Raw genomic sequence first — 23,551 nt, forward strand, 5'->3', positions numbered from 1 at the left:
ACTCGAGTCCAAAACGGGTGGAAAGTCTGCATCGATTATAGGAAGTTGAATTCCTTGACTCAGAAAGATCATTTTCCACTTCCTTTTATTGATAAGATGTTAAAACCTTTATCTGGGAAATCTGATTATTGTTGTCTTGATGGTTACTCAGGGTTTTTCCAAATTCTAGCAGCACCAGATGATCAAGAGAAGACGATGTTTACGTGTCTATTTGGCACGTTCGTTTATAGACAGATGTTGTTCAGACTTTGCAACGCACTAGCCACATTTCAAAGGTGTATGGTAAGTAATATATTTTGATTACGTCAAGAAAATAATTGAGGTGTTCTTGGACGACTTTATTGTGTATGGTGAGTCTTTTGAGGTGTGTTTGTCAAATCTTGCAAAAATTTTAGAAAGATGCTTAGAATTTAATCTTGTTTTAAATTATGAGAAATGTCATTTTTTGGTGAATAAAAGATTAGTCCTAGGTCATATCATTTCTGCTAATGGAATTTCTGTCGATAAAGTAAAAATTGATATCATTAACTCACTGTCATACCCCACAACTGTGAGGGAGATTCGTTCTTTCCTTGTTCATGTAGGTTTCTACAGGCGGTTCATTAAAGACTTTTCAAAAATTACGCAACTGTTTTGTAATCTTTTACAGAAGGACAAGGAGTTCGAGTTTGACCAATCATGCAGAGATGCGTTTGACATGCTCGAACATAAGCTCATTTTGGCACCTATCATTCAACCACCAAATTGGAATTATCCTTTGGAAATAATGTGCGACGCAAGTGACCATAGCGTAAGAGCAGTCATTGGGAAAAAAATCGAGAAAGAACCACACGTTATCTTTAATGCGTCTAAGACTTTGGATACTGCCCAAAGCAATTACTCGACTACTGAAAAAGAGTTTCTAGCTATAGTCTTTACTTGGGAAAAACTTCATTCGTATTTATTAGGGACTAAGATTATTATTTTCTCTGATCATGCAACTCTTAAATATCTGATTGGGAAAAAGAATGTAAAACCGAGGCTTATTAGGTGGATATTACTTTTCCAAGAGTTCGATCTTGAAATAAAGGATAAAAAAGGAAGCGAAAGTTTGGTAGTTGACCATCTGAGTCAATACCTTTATCGAAGGATGTCACACCACTTAAAGAAAATTTCCAAATGAAAGTTTGCTTGCTACTTTATGACAGCCCGATTTCGACCCTAATCGAACTTAGTGGTTTCGGGACCACAAATCTGAGTCAAAAAAATATTTTAATATTACTTTGGGAGTTTACTATGTGTGAATTTGATTGTGTGAGATTTTCGTGTTTCAATTTTGTTGTTTGAGTAATTGATTAAATAAAAAGGACTTAATCGCGTAAAAATAAAAATTTAGGGGTTAAAGCTAAAAGTATCTATTTGTTGTTGTCTTTTTATTTGGAAGGTTTAAACATGCAATTAGACCACTAAATAGTTAGTGGATGGCTAAGGACAAAACTAACCTATTATATATATATAAGTTATATTTATTTAAATAAGGCTAAATTTGTAATTAACAAATATTATAATATAAGATAGTTAAAAACATAAAAACATTAGATTATTATCATCTTTCTTAGCCGAAACCAAGAAGGAAGAAATCCATTAAAGCTTAGTCAAGTTTCGGCCATATTCAAGCTTAAATTCAAGGTTCGTTTTTGTTCGGTTTTTGATAATTTTTACGTTTTTGAGATCGTTGCTTCGAATACTTTAAAACCCATGCCTTAATTTTATTAATTGTTGATGATTTTGAAATGTACCATTGATGAATGCTTGAGCTTTGTGATAGTTGGTGATGAAATATGAAAGATATGTGAAAGATTAATATGTTTTGTCTTTGAATTTTTGATGAATTTGAATAATTAGGGTTAAATTGTAAAAATAAATTTTTGAGGGGTTAAAATGTGAAATAAATAAAATGTGTGGGCTTGTAAAGATACTAGGAATATTCGGCCCTAAAGGAGTGTAGTCAAATTTTGTGTATTTTGTGTTTTGAGCAAAAATGACTAAATTGCAAAAAGTGTAAAATGTTAGGGGCAAAATGGTAATTTGCCCATTTATGTATTTTTGGATTTAATTGAATGTTTTGATGAATAAAAAGGTTAAATTTGAATATGTTTAGATCGAGAAACGAAGAAAACGGATTTGGATCGGGGAAAAACGAAAGTAGTTGAATAGTCGATCGTGTCCGTTGATATCCGAGGTAAGTTTATTAGCTATTTAATTTTATTAAATCAGTTTATATTACATGTATGAATATCAAATTTATTTATGTTGAGTTAAAATTAAAAGTATATAAATCGAATGAGAAGTATGAAAATTATGTATATATATGTGTTAGGTTCGAATGAGTATGAATATACAAATATATGTACATCAATGTCTTTGTAAATAATTTAGGTATGGAACTATAGGCATGTGATGTATTTGAACATAGGTATGTATATATGTCAATAAAGTTTTAATTTAGTTAATGTTAATTGTTTTATATGTTTACATGATGTTGAATAGATATATATAAAGATATATATATATATATATATATATATATATGTATCAAATATTTGTATAAGTTGGATTGAATAAGCATGTATATATATATGAATAAATAATTATATTGAGTATAGGTATGAAATTATATTTATATATATGTGTGTTAATTTCGAATATGTATGTGTATAATGTATAAAAGTACAAGTTCTTGTTTGAATATAAGCATAGAGTAATATATATTTGTTAGATTGAATATGTATATATGTACATGTATAAGATCTTGTATTGAAAAGGTATATGAAATTATATAGGTATATATGGAATTCAAATGTTAAAAGTACATAGTATATTATAAGTTAAATCTTATGATATTAGTAGTGGTATCTAAAGTATGAGGTTATATATATATATATATAAATGTGTTTGGTTGAATTATTGAATTATTTAAGTTAGATTTGATGATTGGGATTTATATATATCCATGTGTTTTAAATATATAAGTTATGAATATTGAGTTGAATTTTATGTGGATTTTATATACAAATATGAGATACAACTTCTGTGAATTGAGATTCTTTTGTTAAAACTCAGTACCAATCGGATTTATTGCCAGTGAAATTATTCAGACTATACGTCTAGCAGGCTAAGTGCCGGTGATCTGAATCAGGTTATAAACCTAGCAGGCTAAGTGCCGGTAATCTGAACCAGGTTATAAACCTAGCAGGCTAAGTGCCGGTGATCTGAATCAGGCTATAAGCCTAGCAGGCTAAGTGCCGGTGAATCTGTTAAATTAAGTGATTATATACATTTGATATATATATATATATATATATATATATGATTTTGGTTATATGAAATGGATAAGTATATGAACATTTATTTATATGTATTTGATGAGCATATAAATGTTTGGATCTATGTGTTTAGTGAATAGGCACATATATTGGTTGTTATGAAAATTGTTGAATATACATGTATGCATTCGGCACATGTGGATTAGAAGTATAAATGTGCATTTGGTTCATGTAGTTGATAAGTAAAAATATAAGCTTTTGACTTATGTATTTGAAAAATCATAGATATGCATTCGATGAAATGCAAATGATAAGTATATTAGAAATTAGTATATGCAATTAATGATTATGTCTGTAACTTGATTAAAAGCATATAATGTTTATACATATGTTCGTTTATATGTATTTTAGATATGCTATAAACTTACTAAGCTATAAAAGCTTACTTTGATTGTTTTTGTCCATTTGTTTTATAGTTAAAAACCAAGCTGCAGACTCGGGGATCGTTAGCGAAGATCATCACTCTATCTACTATCTCGGTATTAAAACGTTTAAATTTTAGCTTATGGCATGTATAGGCTAAATAAAATTTTGGGAGTTGTACTTTAATGTACTGTATATATATAATTAATAGCCATATGAAACTAGCTTTTTTTTTCTTACGGTTTAACTGAACTGAAATGTTATGTTTTGTTATAAAAGGTTAAAGTAAAATTTATAATTATACTTACTTCATATTTGACTAATTTAATATAAATGTAAAATTCTTGAATTCTACTGAATGTCTGTGTTAAGTTGCGTTTTATCTGGTAACACTTCGTAACCCTAATTTATCGACGTATATGGGTTAAGAGTGTTACATACTTAAACAGTTTTCCCTTAGTACGCAGACATGGAGAATTACCTTGCTACAGGTATAGCCTCTTCTAACTTATCGCGATCTGAAAAGGATAAGATTAAACGTGAATCACGATACTATGTTTGGGATGACCCCTACCTTTGGAAATACTGTTCTGATCAGGTAATTCAACGATGTGTTGTAGAAATTGAGGTAAAATCAATTCTATCTTTTTTTCATTCTTACACATGTGGTGGATATTTTGGCCCTAAACGAACTGCGCATAAAGTACTTGAATGTGGGCTGTATTGGCCACATTTTTTGAGATGTATATTTCTTCTGTAAAACATGCAAAAAGTGTCAAAGGGTAGGAAACTTGAGCCGGAAAAATGATTTGCCTCTAACCCTTGTACATGTCTGTGAAATATTTGATATATGGGGCATTGATTTTGTGGGACCTTTTGTCTCATCATACGATAACGTTTATATTTTACTTGCTGTTGACTATGTGTCAAAGTGGGTGGAAGCAAAAGCCACTCATTATGCTGACGCCAAAACAGTAGTCGATTTTCTAAAGAGTTATATTGTTTTCCAGATTTGGCACACCGAGAGCATTGATCAGCGATCGGGGAAAACTTTTTTGTAATAAGGTAATCGATACACTTTTGAAAAAATACGGGGTAGTGCAACGAGTCGCTACTGCTTATCACCCTCAATCAAACAGTCAAGTGGAAGTGTCGAATCAAGAAATCAAGCTGCTTTTAGAGAAGACTGTTAAGCCAGATAAGAAAGATTGGAGTTTGCGACTAAATGATACATTGTGGGAGTATCGTAAAACTTATAAATTACCCATAGGTATGTCTCCTTATCGACTAATTTTTGGTAAACCGTGTCATCTTCCATTTGAACTAGAACATAAAGCGTTTTAGGCGGTCAAGCAATGCAACATGGAGAAGGAAGCTGCAGGTAAGTATCGTAAGTTACATATTCAGGAACTTGAAGAAATTCGACGAGAAGCATATGAAAGTGCCCAAATTTATAAGGATAATATCAAGGCATACCATGATCAGAAGATAACCTATAAACAGTTTTTGGTAAGACAGAAAGTATTACTCTATGACTCTCTATTAAGAATTTTTGTAGGTAAGCTTTGGACTAAGTGGTTAGGGCCTTTTGTTATTACTCACGTGTTTCCACATGGTGCAGTCAAGGTTAAAAAGCGAAGAGTCTGAAAAAATTTTCAAGGTCAACGGACAACGATTAAAGCCTTTCTACGAAAATAAGTCCACATGGTTGAGGAATTTGTCCTCGAAGAGCCAATTAAATAAATTTCCAGGTCATCGAGCTAACGACGTTAAACAAAAGTGCTATTTAGGAGGCAACCCAAATTTATTTTCATTTATTTAATTTTGAGTTTAAGTAAGATTTAGGTTGTAATAAATAAAATTTTATTTAATCCAGTTAAGTTAATGTTTTCAGGAATGCAATGGAGGTTATGAATTTTTTAAAAGTCGGATAATGATGGTGACGTAGGCATGACATGCTAAATGGTGACAATTATTTACCCACAAATAAAAAACAAATATCCCTAACCTTTATAAAAACCCCAAAACCCAAAATCCAATAACCACCCACCAACACATTTAACTTGCCTACCCCATACCCAAATACCAACCCAAATGAAGAAAAAAAACCACACAATAAACCCAAAATAAGCCCAACACCCAAATAAGTCCAAGAGGAAAAATATATATATGAAAAGAAAGAAAATTGGGTTGAGCGGCCTAGTTAGCCCAAAGAAAAGGAAAAAAAAAAGAGAAGAAGGCCTAACTGGCCACAAGAAAAAAAAGAAGAAAAAGAAAAAAAAATTTAACAACCAAACCCCCACTTTCCCTTCCCCTTTTCCTTCATTCTCTATCTTCTTCAAAAAAAAAATCCTAACCCCACACCACACCGCCGCTGCCTCAACCATCATCCGCGCCGTCATCAAGTGTCATCGCCACCATCATCATCCACGGTCACCATCGCGCACAGACTTCATGAACCGCCATGGCTTCGTCGTTCAAACCGTCGCTCTTCCCCTTTCTCCATTTGCAACCCCATCGCCTGAAACCACTATTTAACAACCTTCTTCACCATATCAAAGCTGCGCCATTTTCGATCAGAACCCTCACCCACGCGCCGTCGCTCTGTCCTTCCCAAAACACCATCTCTTTTTATTTCTTCTTTTTCTCCATAATCACCAAACATCCAAACCACCCATTCCACCACCTCAACTGATGCCATACCTGAAATCCCCACCGTCACCCTTTAAAAAATTTACCCAAGCCACGCCATCCATTAACTGCTACCGTCATCACTGTCACTGTCGTTCGCCGCCTCCACCGCCTGCCACCACTATAGCAAGAAGAACTGTTTATTCGTGAAGCTTGTATGAAAACCATGGTTCGAACTTGGAACCAAACGACCGATAATATTCTGACTTCACTCAATCGAAGTTGACATCGATTTTCAGTGCCTCCAATCGTCGACTTAGATGATGATAACTCAGAACCTTCTTCACCTCTTACAAGACGAATGAGCACACCAATGAGAACTCGTAGCCGATGAAGTCCAACTCCAGTCGAAACAGAACATTTGAACTGAAGCCCCGTTACTCCCGAAAGGTTGATTCTTAATCCTCAACCTGTTTTACCTTTACGAACGTATTATGCAGGTTACTCGGAGGAGGTCGGGACTTCTAACGACAATGTCAAATGTCCCTCAACTACAAACGAACTTGTCTCTCAACGCCGAACACGATCGTCCACCACTCGAGCCCCGTCGACGACCGACACATGAGTCAGCGACACCCCTACACAACAGTACCGACGTTGCTAGAAATTTAAGTCCACCACCCGACTCGTCTAACAAATATGTTCGACCATCACGAGACGGTCAACATAATAGACGAGGTCGTGCAAACACTATTCCTACCGAATGATGATTACGAGGGTTTCTAAACTTTTCGACTTCGAAGCATCGGGCAAGATACAACGACATGTGACAACGTCCGCTCTCGGTCTGTAAGCAAATCAATCTTTCCACTATTGATATGTTAAATATCCGTGATGCTGTGATTAACTATTTTGATGCTATTGGTTGGAATCATTTGCAAATATTTCATGTAGTGCATATTATGAATTGATTTATGAATTCTACACCACATTTAGCTTCAATATTAGTGCATTACGAACTGTTGAAACACAAAGTGTAATACCCCGGAAATTACTACAATAAGAAAGTAAGATATTATCCTTGATATAGTAAAATAAGGAAATAAAGTGACAAAAAGGGAAATTTTGAGTTATGTCAACATTGGAAATTATATTATGATATATTAATTCTGAGAAAGGACTAAATCACAAAAGTGAGAAAAGTTTTGTGGCCCAAGAATAAATACTCAAAATTTGAGAGGTTAAAATGTAAATATGAAAATTTTGAAGGACAAAAAGTGAAAATATTTTAAGGATGGAATGATCTAAAAACTAAGAAGAATGGATGAATTAGGACCAAATTGAATAGGTGAAGAAATATGAGGGACTAAATTGTAATTTTACCAAGTTAAATGATGACTCAATGATGAAATTTTAAAAGATCAGAAAGGGAAAAATGTTCATTTAGCAAGGAAGATAATTTTGAAGAGTAATGATGATGTTGGTGATATTTTAGATTAAAATCAAATAAATAAATAATAGTTTATTAATATTTTGACTTGATTTTTATATTATTATTAGATTTAGTATATAAGTAAAGAAAGATGAAGAATTCTCTTCATCTTTCCATGCTACAACGTGAGAAGAAGAGAAAGAAAAGAAATTTTCTTTTCTTTACAATTTAGTCATTTACTATGAAATCGCACTTTTCTCTCAAATTCTTTGGAAATTTTCATAAATACCCAAAATAATAAGTAAAGTAGAGACATTAGAGAGTTAAAATATCATATTGGAAGAGATAAATTGAACCGAGAGTGGAGGAAATGGTAGAAAAAGTGAGGAAATTAAAAGATAAGGTAAGTACTTCAAGAAATTTACTTTATTTAATTTTAATCAAGTATACTGAGATTCTAAATTAGTTGAATTAATTGTGAATGTGCTAATATTATGTATGAAAATTAAAATGGTATATTGAAGTAGTAGAAAAAGAGAATAAATTGTAAAGTAAACAAAATAGGTTACGGAATTTGAATGTTTAAAAGAGAATACAAATGAAGTGTGATGATATAAAAAGTGAATGTGTGGGAAAATTTCAAGTTACATTAAATTTTTTATAATAAGGACTAAATTGTAAAGTGTAAAAAATTTTATGTGTGAAATAAAGTATTGTGTTAGGAAGTTTAAATGGAATGTTAAGTGTTAATGAATTAGTTACAAAGTGAAGTTAAAGTGAAATTATAGTAAATAATGAATTTTCAAGATATTAGGAATTAAATTGTAAACTTGTGAAATTTATAATTGAAATAAGAGAAGTTATAATAAAAGTTGATGATAAGTGAGTTTTAAGGATTAAATTGGACAATAATTAAAAGTATAATGATTATGTATGTCTAAATGAAAGTTAATACAAAGAACCATGAAAAGTAAAATTAGCACTAAAATAGTTTTTAGACAAGAACAATGGTTCAACTTTGAAAATTCACCAAAATTGTGGAAATCAAATTAGAAGTTGAATAAAATATGAAATTAAATTTTATTGATTCTAGTTTTTCATTGAAGAAACAGTGTAAGCAATAGAATTTTAAATTATATAAATTTTGTGAGACAAGGTCAAAATGATTTCGAGTTCCCTGTTCGACTTTGAAAAATTATCAAAATTTTAACAAATTAATTAGGGGTTTAAATTTATATGTTTAAATTTTTAATGAGTTATTTTCAAGAGAGACAAATGGAAACATCATCCAAACCCCGTTCTAAGAGCTAATTAATTTTTAGTAAAGAAATGTCGAAGCTGTCAAACAGTAGAACATGGATAAATTTGAAGATTTTACTGTACTTATTGGCTAAATTATAAATTATGAAATTTTTATGGTAGAAAGATATTTGAGTATAATTTTAAAAACATCAAGCAGATTTTAATTTGGAATTCTGTAGCTCAAGATATAAATAATTTAGTGACTATGACTCAAGTGGACAGCTTTGAATGAACATATAAGTAAATAGTGGAATTATAGATAATGTTACATATAAGCATGTTATATACATCAAGGATGTGGAATGGAGAGGAGGAGGAAAATATATATGTATGTTCAGCTAGCATGGGTTTACATTAAAAATGGCTAATTTGTATGTTTTAGGCTCAGGGACTAAATTGAAGAAAAGTAAAATTTTAGGGGCAATTTTGTAAAAATGTCAAAAATTACCAAATTGCATGAAATGAATTATTTTATTGTATAAATTAATATATTGAAATAAATTATTAATATCAAGTGGGTTTAGAGCTTTAATTTTATTGTATAATGATATTATAAAGTAATATTAATGTTAGTATCAAATTGTGAAAATAGTTAAAATATTAGGGTTTGGTATTAAATTTCTATTTTATTAAGGGCTGTATGATAGCCTAGAATATTTGGATAAAGTATTAATTGAGAAAAATTAGTTGATTTAATTAACTAGTTAAGGGACTAAATTGTAAAAGTTGTAAAAGTTGGGGTAATTGTGTAAATTAAAAAATTGAAGGGTATAAATTGTGAAATGAATTGGAACTAAAATACATGCTAATGAATGAGAAATTTTATATTTTAGATCAAGATTTCGTAGACACTCGTGAAAAAAGAAAAATAGCGAAATAGTTCCTGAACTCCTGCAATTATTACAATTTAATTTAGTTAAGTTCGTATGGTTAAAATATAATGTTTATTTATTAAATTTATGAATGATATTATGTATTTATTCATACCTATTGCTGAAAATAAAATTATTGTTAAATTATGAAATTGAATTAAATATTCAAAACAAGTGGAACGCGGGATTGAGTACTATTGTTCTGTGCAAAGGGTGAATTGACAGCAAATTACCCAAGTAAACTGAGGTTTAGCATTTGTTACGAACTTTCGTGTTTACTTTCTGTTTAGCTATTACGAGCTTCTGTTAACTCGTATGAGTTTCTGTTTAACCCTTATGGCTTTTCGTTCAGCTCTTTTGAGCTTTAATTTAACCCTTATGGGTTTTCGTTCAGCTCTTACGAGCTTTCGTTCAACCCTTATGGGTTTCTGTTTGGCACTTATGCGCTTCTGTGTAGCCTTTGGGCTTCTGAATACGATGTACTCATATTCGTAAGCCGTTCCCCGATTTGGTAATATCTGATAAGTGACATATGAAATTAATGTTTGAAAACTTAATGTTATTATTGGTGTTGATCTGAAATTGAAGTTGTGATGAGTAATAAATTCAAGTGTGATATGTTGATAAAATAAGTTTATCAATGTTGAATTTATATGAAACATGTTCAAGTATACTAATAAGTGTTGTTGTTGATGCTTAGACAAGTGCCAAGCTACCGGTTAAATGGTACTATGTTTATTGATATGATACGTTGAAAAGGTAAGTGCTCAAATGAAAATATACTTGTGCTCATGAAAGAGTGGTAAGTTTTAAATTATGTAATTTCTTATGAAATGGTTTATCATGTGATTAATTTTAAAAAGGGCTATGTTCAAATGTATTAGCTTGTGGTTGTGGTGGTATGGTATGTTTATGACTGGTAAGTTATGCATATGGAATGAGTGAGGAAAGTAAATAAATGCAAATGAAAATTTAGAAATTTGGAATAGTTAAAGTTGTTGAATATACTTTATGAATATTGTGGTATCAATATTGGATTATTCTGAATATGTATAAATTTCTTATTTAAAATGAATTGATATGATTAAAGTTTATACGAGCCTACTAAGCATTCATTGCTTACGTAATTGTTTTCCTTTACTTTTCAGATTATCAGAAGCTCGATTAGGTTGGAAGCTTGTCAGAGATATATCACACTATTCATCGATTCTATCGGTGATTTCGAATGTTTTAACTTGATCATAATGACATGTATAGGTATTTTGTTTAATGTTGGTCTATAAGTAAATTATTGAGATTAGTCACTTATTTTAGCTTATGTTGAATGTCATGTTATAGTTTGTAGATTTGCGAATTGGTGGGGCTAGGTTAGTAACAAATTGGGTGAGAAATATGGCTTGTAAAATGACCTATTTTCGTCCACACGGGCAGAGACAAGGGCATGTGTCTCAATTGTGTGTGACACACAGCTAGGTGACACGGCCGTGTGTCCTTTGCATCTTGAATCTGCACAAAACAGAATGCTCACACAGCCTGGCCATACGATCGTGTGACCCCTGCAGTGTTAAAAATTTTAAATATTTTTGAAATTTTTTTTGAGTTTTCAACTTAGTCCCTATTTGTTTCTAATACGTAATTTGGGTCTCGAGGGTTCGTTTAAGGGACAATATGTAAAATTTTGATTGGTTTCTAATATGAATGCTAGATGAAATGAAATGTCTAATAATTAATTTTGTAAACTTCGGTAATTCTTCGTAACCCTATTCTGGCGACGAATTTGGGTTAAAGGTGTTACACAAAACATTATCTGTTCTTGGTTACTTGGTAAAGACTTTCGGATGTCAATTTTTGAATTTAACATTGCCATGGGTTTCGTTGACCTTGACAATATTCAATCTGATTCCTATCATACTGCTCTGTTAGATATTCCAAGTAACTTTGATGCACAATATGTTTATTGTGCTTTGACTCATTCTAGAAATCAACTTTATAATCCAAAGACCACAAAGGAGTTAATGGTGCATAAACCCACTTTAAGATATATTCATCGATTTTTAGCCTTTAGTTTTTCAGGTCGAAATGATTCGTCATCTATTTTAACTAAAACTGTAATGTTTTTTTGTGTGTGTGTGGTGTATGCATTCTGGATTTAAAGTTAATTCAGGATATTGGTTTGCACGAAACTTTCACGCTGTTCTGCGATGTAATCGTCCACTAATACTTGGGTCATATATTACGAATTTAACCTCCCTACTTTTTCCTTCCGAAGTTGATTTCTCGTCCTTAACATGTGCATATAGTATGGATAGCCTAGATAAATATTGTTTGGATTCTATGGGTTTGCTTGCTGGCACCCCTACTGCTTGTTATTTTGTTCCTCCAGGTACACGAACTACTCGAGGAAATATGGTCTTTCGCCAACGTCCACAATTCACTACTAGAGAGCAAGAGGAACAGGCTCTACCTGTGGAAGCACGTTTAAGCTAGATCGAAGCTCGACTTGGAACAATGGAAACCCAAGTCTCCACAATCTTCGGCATCCTGCAAAGTCGTTACCCCCAATACCGACAACATCGTTAAAAGACACATGGGGAGTATTCTTAACCTTTCTTTTTACTTGTTATTTGGGCTACTGTCTTTTATTTCATATAAAACATGCTTGAGGACAAGCATAGATTAAGTGGGGGTTGAAATGGTAAATATGCATGATTTTTGCTGCATGTCTCTCTTTTGCATATGTTCAATCTTATGCTAGATTTATTCGATAGTTTATTTCGACATTGAGCCTCTAATCTGATTACTTAGTCAATTTGGACAATTGGGCAATTTTTGAATTAAAGTGTTCAAGTATCTAAATCAGTTGACATTTGTTTTTTAAGGTCGATATATGTAACTAGATTTTTCATATAATTGATTGTTTGGAAAAAATATTTGCTTGTACATAAATAAATAAATAAAATCAAAAATAAATAAATAAAGGCTCAAGTTATGAGTGAAAGTTTCGAAAACGTGACCGAATTTAGTAACCGAGGTGAGGTGCTTGGGTTGTCATTTCATCTAGCAAAAAAAGGTTCGAGTGACAAATCGCGAACTTACAAACACTCTGTTAACCGAGCCTAAAAAAGAAAGAAAAAAGAGAGAGACTGTTTGAATTGAGTAACTGGGAAAGGGTGCTTGGGTTGTCATCCTAGTTCGCGTAAAAAGGTTTGACCGTGTCTAAAATTTTTTTATTAATGCGTGATTAATTAATACCTTGCAAATTATTGGATTCAAACTCAATTTAGTGAAATGATTTAGTTTACATATTTCAGTTTTATAACACTTGTTGATCAAACTATATATTCTGAGCATTTATTTATTTTTGTCTATGTTGTTTGCATTGATTATGGATGCAGAAAAGAGGCTCGATTTTTAATAAATTGTAGAATAATTTCTAATGTTCGAAGGAACAATATGTTTGAGGACAAGCATAAAATAAGTAGGGGAGATTTGATAACATGTTAATTTGCATGACTTTTTGTGTTTAATTTGGTTAATTTTTGAATTTATCTCACTGAATTAGTGCTTTTATGTTTTAATCTTGTCAGGGATGCAATTGAGACGCTAAGAGTAAAAAATGAGCAGAAAAGGACCAAATTGAAACACAATCAATGAAATGAGGCCGAATCAAAAATGTGGAAAAAAGTCAAAGACTCATCAGATTTTTTTGACTTTGTAAAAGCCAAAAATAGAAAAAAAATCTTATTTTATTTTAATTATATGTTAAAGTGGTTAAAGCCAAAATTAGTAAATACCATGTGTATAATTAGGGCTTTAATGTACTTAGGAAAGACACATTTAATTTTACATTTTGATTTCAATTTGGAATTAAATAGAATTATTTTCTTTTCTCAAATTTGGTGCGTAACATTCTGTTACTTCATTTCTAATTCTTTGTTCTTTCAAAATTTGTCTAATTGCCTTCCAAGTCCTTTTCTTTTCCAATTTCCACCATCTTTCATACAAATCCAATCATAGCCAACCAAAACATGATTAAATTCATCCTTCACTAAATTCCATCTTAGATTTAGGCCGGTGTTCTTTTCGGTCGGAATCGTGAGATACGTATCTATACTAAAAATCCTTCCAATCGATATTCACATTTTTCCTAAGTATAGGGATTGACAACTCATCCCTTAAAGTTAACTCGGTTTCAAGTTAAAAAGTGCACGTTGGGTTGGAATCGTGTTTGTGGATAGTTGGAGAAATGAGTCTGTCGTGCTGTATTCGAATCTTCGAGAACAAATCAAGGAAGAAGTGATCGGGTTTAAACGACCCACGCGGTTGAGGCCGTTAATTTGAGTTGGGTTCTTCAGAGCGTAAGGCTGCCGAAATCTTGAATCAAGAACACGTGTATCTCAGTTAGTTAATAGGTAAGGGTTGGTTTGCAGGTCGTACTAGGACCAGCTACGAGAGGAAGAATTGGTGGTTAGGATGTTCTTAACTACTATAACCAGCTTATTGTTTGGTGGAGAAAATTAATTTTCAATGATTGATTCAAAAATTCGAAATCCACCGAGTCTAGGGCTAAGGCTGATTATCTTTGATTACAAAATCTGAATTTAATTTCCAATTTAATTTTTAATTAATTTAATTATTTATTTTTGCTGTTTCAATTATTTAGTTTCTAAACATTTCAAAACTCCCCTGATTTATTTGTTTATTTTTCAGTAGGTCCGTTTGGAGTCGTGGACACAACTATAGCGACAACTATCGACACGACAGAAATTCTGATCACAAGTTAAACACGAAAGTTGATTATAACACCAATCCCTATGAACTCGACCCTACTACCACTCTTTACTACTATTTAGAGTTATTTTGTAGGAATTATTTTTTGTGGTTTCGACACCCATCATTTATATAGTGGTTTGTGGGATGGTAGTATCTATTAGGGTTAGTGGGTTTAATGTTGGGTTGGGGGGGATTTGGGTAGTGGTCGGGTCTTGTCCCTTCCAATTTAATAAATGGGGCTCAACTTCTTCAAGTCATCATTAACACATTTGGTTTGGCCTTAGAAAAATTAGCCTTCATCATTTTGGTAAAAAATATTAAAATAATATTATTAGGGTAAAAATCTCTGTTATTGTTTCATTTTTAATGGTAATGTGAAATGTGGGAAGATGGGAGAGGGTAGGGAGTTGCTTGATGAGATGAAAGTAAAAGATGTTCTTGTTTGGACGACTTTGGTTTCGGGGTATGATCAATGGGGAGATTTGGAATCAGCTAATGAGATGCTTGAAAAAAATCAGCTTTGGTTATGTCAGAAATGGCATGGGGAATAAGGCGCTTGAGTTTTTTTATGAGGATGACGGCATGTAGAGTTTAGACCTGATCAGTTTACGTTTAGTAGTTGTGTTTGTGCTTGTGCTAGTATAGCTTCACTTCCACATGGTAGACAAATACATGCTTGTTTGATACAAACTAATTTTAGGCCAAACATGATAGTTGTCAGTTCTCTCGTTGATATGTATTCGAAATGCGACTGTCTTAAAGTTGGCAAATGGAATTTTGGTCTTACTCATAATAAGCAGGTTCCTGTATTGTGGAACACAAAGTTTTCTGCATTGGCACAATATGGCCATAGTGTAGAGGCAGTGAAATGTTTGATAACATGGTAAAAATGGGAGTGAAGCCAGATAGGACAGGACCACTTTTGCTGTTATGGTCAATGCACGTAGCCAGCCACTCCGGCCTTGTTCAAGTAGGTATTTTCAATGCATTTCTTTTGATTATGGCATACTTTCCGACCAACAACATTATACGTGTTTGATTGATCTCCTAGGTGGAGCTGCTCGTTTCGACCAGTTGATGAACCATCTAAAGCTTGATAGCCAGTTGATTATGACATTCGTTTAGAACGTAGGAGAGATGTTAATTTATTCATAAGATTGTGTTTGTGAATTACCGGATAATGAGAGTAATGGAAGAGAAGTTATGAAAATAATGGATATAATGGTAGTTTAGTAGAAGTTGCACTCATATAACTCATTTTAGCAAGAAGAATGCTATTTGCAAACTTGAGTTGCAGTGCACAGTTTGATCAACAAGGAGAGGGAGAGAAAAAACACTTGTACTCCAGAAAAAGGTTAAGAAGTAGAATTCTTAATAATATCCGTATCTAATAATTCAAGCCATGCTCTTCAAAACACTTCAATAGTGGAGCAAATCCAAGAATCCTGCTAACCTTTTTAAACTTAGCTCCCCAACCTTCTCAACGTGGAGCATCAACAATGAACCATCTGAAGCATGATAGCCAGGTATGGAATGCCCTCCTCGGTGTTTCTAGAATCCATGGAAATATAGAACTGGGGAGAAAAGCAGCCTGTATGTATTGCTTTCAAGTATATATGGTGCAACTGGGAAATGGGAATTGGTTGAGAAAATCAGGCACCTTATGGATAAGAGACAAGTGAAGAAAAAGGTAGATTTTAGCACGAAATGGGAAGGAACTGAAAATGTTAAAGACCAACAAACCACGTCGTTCGACAGAATGTCGGACAGCCATACAGGTGGAAGAATCCCAGAGAAAATAAATTTTAATTCTCAACCAATAAAGCAATGAAATTCAAAGCCGCTCACATGACTAAAAATAGTTTTTTCACCTACTGTTTGAATTAAAAAAAACATAGATAGCAGATAATAATTGAGAGGAAAACAGAATTTTGAGAAAGCTCTCTCTTAGAAGGCCGACCCTACAATATAACACAATCTATCCGACGTCATGATGCTATATATTCAATCCCATAAACAAAACCTTTTAATTTGCAACTTGAAAGACAAGGAAAAGCAGGGAAATACCAACAAGAAGAAGAAGAAGAGGAGGAGGAGGAGGAGGAAGGATTTGAAAGGAATCTGCAATCTTCTTTTTCTTCTTCTCAATGGGTTCTGAGGTCTCTAAACAGATCCAAAGGCGCAAGGCAGTCTCCATGGAAAAGCAAATGCTTTTTGACCTTAATGAAAATTGCGGGGAAACATTCCCTGGTTGTGATTATCGTCCTACTGACAGGAAGAATTGGATGTCTAGCCTTGGTCCCAAGGAACTTCACATAAACAACATTGTATGGCCTGGAACTCATAATTCTGCTACCGACAGGATAGGAATTCCCTGCATCTCTCGGCCTTTTGCGCAATGCCAGACTTTGTCTGTTTACCAGCAGCTTGCTCTAGGCACCAGAGTTTTGGATATTAGAGTTAATGAAAACAATCGTGTCTGCCATGGTATCTTGTTGACGTACAACATCGATGTTGTCATAAACGATGTCAAGAAGTTCTTGTTCGAGACAACGTCCGAGGTCATAATTCTTGAGATCCGCACTGAATACGGGCACCGGGATCCTCCTGAATTTGAGGATTACTTGGAGGAAAAACTCAGCATGTACCTCATCCACCAGGATGATTACGTCTTTGGCAAAACAATTGCAGAATTGTTGCCAAAGAGGATCATCTGTGTCTGGAAACCAAGAAACTCACCTCAGCCTAAACCAGGGTCTCCATTCTGGAGTGCTGAATATCTCAAGGACAATTGGATTGACACAGATTTGCCATCCACAAAGTTTGATAGTAATTTGAAGTATTTGAGTGACCAAGCACCAGTTTCATCAAGGTATTTCTTCTACAGAGTGGAGAACACAGTGACAGCACAGCCAGATAATCCTGTGGTATGCGTTAGACCAGTGACAGGCCGAATTCATGGATATGCTAGGCTGTTCATCAATCGGTGCTTTGCCGAAGGTTGCGCCAATAGGTTGCAAGTATTCTCTACAGATTTTATTGGTGAGGATTTTGTTGATGCTTGTGTTGGCCTTACACACGCCCGGGTCCATGGCGAGTGTTGACGAGTCTGTCAACTTTTTCTCATCTTCAGTAGACATTTCTTTTGCAGTACCTATTTATATTCTTGTTGGATTGGCTAGTTTTGTATATAATGTGTAATGCAGTATATACTTTCAGCCCTTATAAGCTGGGCCAACAGGCCTTAACTTTTCAGGAGAAGAAAGAGAAAGAAAAAGGCACATTTTCGGCTCAAGATGCTTATAAGTTTATGATTTAAAGTTTCCAAGCATGTACCGTGTTTATGGCTCAGTAGTAAGTACATACATTGCCTTTCAGAGGGCAGTAGCAAGCCCCCAGTAGGAGCAGTTATGTGTCCTAAACATGAGCTTCAAATTTATGGAATCTAAATGTTGCATCGCTGAATAATGTGATTAGGAGCCTAGATATAATTGGTGCCAGTCTTCCCTTTGCAAAACTTTTGTCTCAGTGAAGCCTCCAACTGTTGGATTATTGAGGAGAACAATCCTGCGAATAAGAGAAAAATTATAGTCCAAGTATTTGAGTAGTCTAAAATTAAGAGTACATCATAGGTCCAACAGAAAACGAAACATACAGTTAAACACCGAGTCAAAATAACAGAATGGCTGGGAATCAAACAGCATCAATGAAGATTGATGAAGACTGTATGAAATATATATGTATATAACCCCCCTCCACACACACACACACATAACAGGAACTTTTCTTATCATGTAACAACTCACAGAGACTAAAAGTAAAATATTATATGCATGGCCAATATTTGGGTACTAAGGTGGGTTTCTAGACTTCCCGTATAATTGAGAAAAGAAAAACGAGATAGAATTTCACATTCTATTTCTTGCTACTTGATCTGAAGTATTTGGACTTGGCCTTGGTCAGACAGGTCTGCTATTCTGGTAAAAAGGATAGGTTTTAATGACTTCCTTTTCACAGTGTTTGGGCAATCAATTACAGGAAGCATTCAGCAAGTTAATGGCTGCATGTCCAATTCAGATTTGATAGATCAAGGATTATTGTGGTGGTCAGGTAAGCTTCAAAAACACCATCAAAGGTAAGAACATTGAGTTCCATAAAGATTAGGAAAACAGTAAGTGAAAACCTGAGAGTGCGCTATCTCTATGCTGTAATGATCCTTTAACAAGTAGTGTGCCTGGGATTTGCTGAAAGACCTGAAAACAAATATTGCAATCATGTATAAAGTCTTGACCACAGGTCAAATTGTATTCAAGAAAATCGAGGTAACCTTACCAAAATACGAAAACACAGGTTTGAGGGTGCCTCTTGCACATTGCTGCAACTTGCAACTTCATCAATATATTTTACGTCATTGTTCAGCAGAGCATTGCAGTGATCAGCTGATGCAGTAATCTATTAAAATGAGATTGTCTTGCGAGTAAGCATAGAGCAAATTTTCATACAACGTCAAAAGACACTATGATAAGTGGACGGAAATATTGCTTACATCAACCACAAAAGAAGAGGCATTCAATTTACAAGATGCTCCACCAGCTAGGAAAAAGGATTCAACTGACTGGAGTACATGTATTGCACCAAACTGGCGTTGAATACCCTAGGAAGAAGAGAAGTTCAAAAGAGCAATGTCATAAAACTAAGAAAAAGAAAATGCAACATCTCATAAAAACATATAGATAAAAGAGAAAAAGAAGCCTATAGATTTAAATTATATCTCCATACAAGCAGCTAGAGATGCATAATAATAAGAATTGAAGATACTTTGTGCATGTGTCGACTAATGTGAAAAATTGACCCTTTAATATGAATGTTCGTACAGCTATTTCTTTTATGTCTTTTAAAATTCTGAACAATGAATCTCACAATGGTTCAGATATGCCTTTGAGTTGTATTATTAAATTTTAAGCTGCATCAAGGTCTAACTTAGAAACAGGGCAAAAAGAAATGTAGATATCCATCTGATGTCAATGTCGGATAATACCTCCAAATAAGCTTGTGGAGAAAAGAAACTTGAACACTATTAAGACAAACTAAAGAAAATAGCCAAACCTCAAGCATGAAAGAGAGAATGTTCTTTTCAGTCACATGAGGTGTAACTATCTTCTTCGCAGGAGGCACAAAAGACCAAGCAAGTCCCCATCGAAATGTTTTCCCTTGGACAAACTCAGTTGTTTTTACTACAGTAACTCCAACCTCTCGAAGCTTTGACACTAGGAATTTGAGATTCACTTTCCTTCCAACCATTGACGTATACCACCTAAGCGCAAACTTAAAGGTTAGCATTAAGTGAATGTAACAACTTAAGCTAAACGAGGTGGAGATATCCCTGAGAATAATACCGGAAAGATTGCTTCAGCACAACACTATCTTCAATAATACGTGTAATAAAGGCCTTTTCACCACCAGGGCAGACCATCTCCTCATAAGTTCCACCGCAAGAAGTCTTCGGATTCAATCCTGCTTCCTCAAAGCTTTCAAAAAATGGGGGATTACACATGCAGAAGTCAAAGGTCTCACCATCCCTTACCACATCAACAAGTATAGCGGGTCCATAATAGCTCTTATCTTCACTTGCTGATATATCAAGGGAAGAAGACGGCAAACCTTCTCTTTCCTCAGAATAGCTAGACTCACCACTTAACCCCTCAGGAGAAAGGGTGTTTTGAGAACATTTAACTTTTCTAATCTCAATTAATTCTGAAATATTTGGATTGTTTTTAACATTTCTCTCTGCCCACTCTATAGCTACATCAGTCATATCTGCAATCAAGTAGAGCAAGGTTTAAAACCCAGAATTTCACATGAGACATTGATGGATTATGAACAGAATAATTAAGCAAACTAAGGATAAAAACATTTTAAAAAAAATACCTGATGCAACAAAGCTCCAGCCCAATAGCGATGCGCCAAGAAGAGGGTAGATACAGTTGGCTCCAGTTCCTATATCAAATCCCCTCACATTACCTCCATCGGTGTTATCTCTGGGAATGATGTGAGAAGAGAGAAGATCTTCAATCCAATGGATGTAGTTGGAGCGGTTGGGCACTGTAGGGCAGAGCTGCCCATGAGGAATCCACCTGTTAAAATCCATTTCAAGTTAATAAAGAATAACAGCAATATGTAAAGAAGAAGCAAGCCTAGAGTGTTCACCAATGGAGGTTGTGGTCGTGAAGGAGAAGGACGCGGGTGAGTTCGCGGGTGGCATTGAAGTCAGTCCAGTCGATTCTGGGTCGGCCTTCGCGAGTGTAGAAGACAAAGGGTTTAAAGGTAGGGTATAAAGAGGCTAAAAGAGCGAAATCGGGCGGGTTATCGGAGTATTTGTTTTTGGGGTGGATCTTGGGTCTCTCTTCCTTTCTTCTCCTCTTCTTGGACGGCATTTTCTTTCGCTCCAGATTATCATAAAACAAATCTCTGCTATTATAATCAATAAACTGCCATCAGTAACATAATCAAGTCGAGCAAGCAAAGCTCCCAACAAATTAATTGAAATCCATATCTTAAAAATAAAAATTTGGGTTTCAAATTCGATGTAAAAGGAAAACAGATTAGAACGAGAAAGTGGTTGTTTGTAGGCGATGGGTTAGCTTAGGTAGATGCTAAAGAAGGAGACAAAACCGAGTCGGCAGACGTTAAACCCAGTTTCGCCGGGACAGAACCGTGGGACATGGAATAGAACCCACAAGCCATTGAGTCCATAGGCTCCGGAAACCACAGGCGATACATAGATCTAAAAAAATTCACTTATTTTAATTATATAGCTCAACCAAAAACACCAATAAACATTCCAATTCAATGTTGCTAATAATAATAAATACCATGCAGCACATTATGTAATTTGGTTCGTTTCTGTGAGACAACAAAGCATTTAAGAGGAGGTAATTTGGTGTAAATATAAGAGACAAATGGCAATACAATCAAACTTATGGCATCAAAAACAGATATTTGAACAAGCAGGTAGCCAATGAAACAGAGACCATTGCAAACTAACCTCGAATTCTCAACTATAATCATGCAAATATTTCCTATACAAAATTATTTCACTAAAGATTAATGATAGGAGGTAGAGATCGATGGCAAAAAAAAAGTTTTTAGAACAAGTATAATGTAAAAATAGAAAATATAATGCAAATTGTTTTTGATATAAAAATCATATTTTGATGAACCATAACTGATAGGGAAAAACAATAAATAAAAAAAGTTCAAATTACAGAGACAAAAAGGTTGATTTATAGGGACAAACAAATCAAATTATAGAGACAAAAAAAAGGGGTTGAATTGGGGAAAAATCGACTTATAGGGAAAAAAGAACTACATGGACTAAAAATTTGAATTATAAAGATAAAAAATTCAATTTGCAGAGAAAAATATCGAATTATAGCGAGAAAAATTTGACTTGGAGGAAAAAAATGAACTACAAGGACAAAAAAAAAGAATTATATGGACCATAAATTCAAATTACAAGGACAAAAAAAAATGAAATACATGGAAAAAATCAACTAATAGGGAGGAAAAAATCGACTTAAAGGGGTAAAAAATTTCAGCAAATAAAGACAAAAAAAAGTACAGCAATTTAAAAGTGTAGAAATAACTAACCTTAATAGATGAAATCATTTTGCAAATGAATCTCCATAGTTGATTTTTGTAGATTTACGATGCAGTTTTTTTTTTTGAGATTTACTTTAAATTTTAAAGGTGAAAGTGAAAATGGGAAAATAGAGACTACTAATATTTTAGCACCCCTATCAGGTTTGAGAGCATGTGGTAAATAGAATAATTTTTGAGTAAGCATGGTCATATATGTCATTCCACATATCTCATTCGCAACCAATTGTGAAAAACATTGCTCATCTCTATATATTTTGTTTTGAAGGTTTTAGCTCAATAAATGCTTGCAAACCTCCCTTCACCAAATATTACAATTAGAGAATTTGACTATCAATCTTCCATTTGTGCCCAAATCAGCTAAAAAATGTCCAAAACTCTGTTTACCAAACACCCCCTAAACAAATTAAAGATAAACAAGGTAAAAAATTTATTTCATAAATTAAACAATAAGATCATTCCATATTATACATATAACAATTCATAATTCAAAAAATTTAAAATAAATAATAAAAATTTAATTTAATTTTAAAGTATATTTTAAAATTATTTTTTGGTACCGACCAGTATACCATATTTCGGGTGGCACGGACAAAATTAATAGGTACGCACCGATACGACTGATATTGACCGAAACTTGTACCGGAATGGAACCTAAAGTTTATTGTTTCGGCTTACTACTGGAGGAGTGCTATCCGACTGGTACAAGCAGTACTAGGACGCTATCTACTATCATCATCAAAATACCCTTATTTATATTAACTATTTAAAAGGTATATAAAAATTAGATTAATTTATATTTTATATATCATTATATTAAATTATTTGAATATCATTATATTAATTTTTAAATCTTATTTATTATATTTGATTTTTTCAAAATATTTTATATGATATTAATTTTAGAAAATATATATTAATGACTTAAAATGTATTTAAAATTTATATTTCATATATCATTATATTAAACTATTTAAATATCATATAACTTAACTAGTTACTATTATCGTATCTATAATGAATGTTTTAACCTTCAACTGCATTTCTTGGCGACAATAAAAAAACACTAAGCTTTACTTACCATTGAGGTTGAAAAACACTTTTCAACTCAAACCTTAATTTCAAAAAATAAAAATAAACAAGTCGATTTTAAA

The 23,551-nt window shown here is 33.4% G+C and overlaps 2 protein-coding genes and 1 pseudogene across 4 annotated transcripts; 2 read left to right on the plus strand and 1 right to left on the minus strand.

The window, feature by feature from the left end:
* The window catches only part of LOC105761916 (pentatricopeptide repeat-containing protein At2g21090-like), a 33,345-nt pseudogene extending 17,482 nt beyond the window's left edge, over nt 1-15,863 (plus strand).
* Nucleotides 15,864-16,885: 1,022 nt separating this feature from the next.
* Nucleotides 16,886-17,857, plus strand: LOC105762923 (uncharacterized). Its single transcript, XM_012580901.2, has one exon. The coding sequence runs from the start codon at nt 16,886-16,888 to the stop codon at nt 17,840-17,842; it is 957 nt and encodes a 318-aa protein (XP_012436355.1). The 3' UTR covers nt 17,843-17,857.
* Nucleotides 17,858-18,021: 164 nt separating this feature from the next.
* LOC105762922 (uncharacterized) lies at nt 18,022-21,975 on the minus strand. 3 transcript variants are annotated; one of them, XM_012580900.1, is made up of 9 exons: nt 21,784-21,975; nt 20,946-21,206; nt 20,667-20,872; nt 20,135-20,555; nt 19,845-20,052; nt 19,285-19,392; nt 19,071-19,190; nt 18,922-18,991; nt 18,022-18,305 (listed from the first exon to the last, which is right to left on the minus strand). In XM_012580900.1, exons 1-9 carry the CDS (start codon nt 21,804-21,806, stop codon nt 18,220-18,222), a joined length of 1,503 nt encoding a protein of 500 aa, XP_012436354.1. In that variant the 5' UTR covers nt 21,807-21,975; the 3' UTR covers nt 18,022-18,219. The 3 variants fall into 3 exon arrangements, with proteins under 3 accessions (XP_012436354.1, XP_012436353.1, XP_052481478.1); XM_012580899.2 differs by having other exon boundaries at nt 20,946-21,209; nt 21,784-21,946; XM_052625518.1 differs by lacking the exon at nt 21,784-21,975 and adding an exon at nt 21,611-21,753 and having other exon boundaries at nt 20,946-21,209.
* Nucleotides 21,976-23,551: the final 1,576 nt, after the last annotated feature.

The sequence above is a fragment of the Gossypium raimondii genome, chromosome 12 (genome assembly GCF_025698545.1).
Source record: "Gossypium raimondii isolate GPD5lz chromosome 12, ASM2569854v1, whole genome shotgun sequence".
Taxonomy (NCBI): domain Eukaryota; kingdom Viridiplantae; phylum Streptophyta; class Magnoliopsida; order Malvales; family Malvaceae; genus Gossypium; species Gossypium raimondii.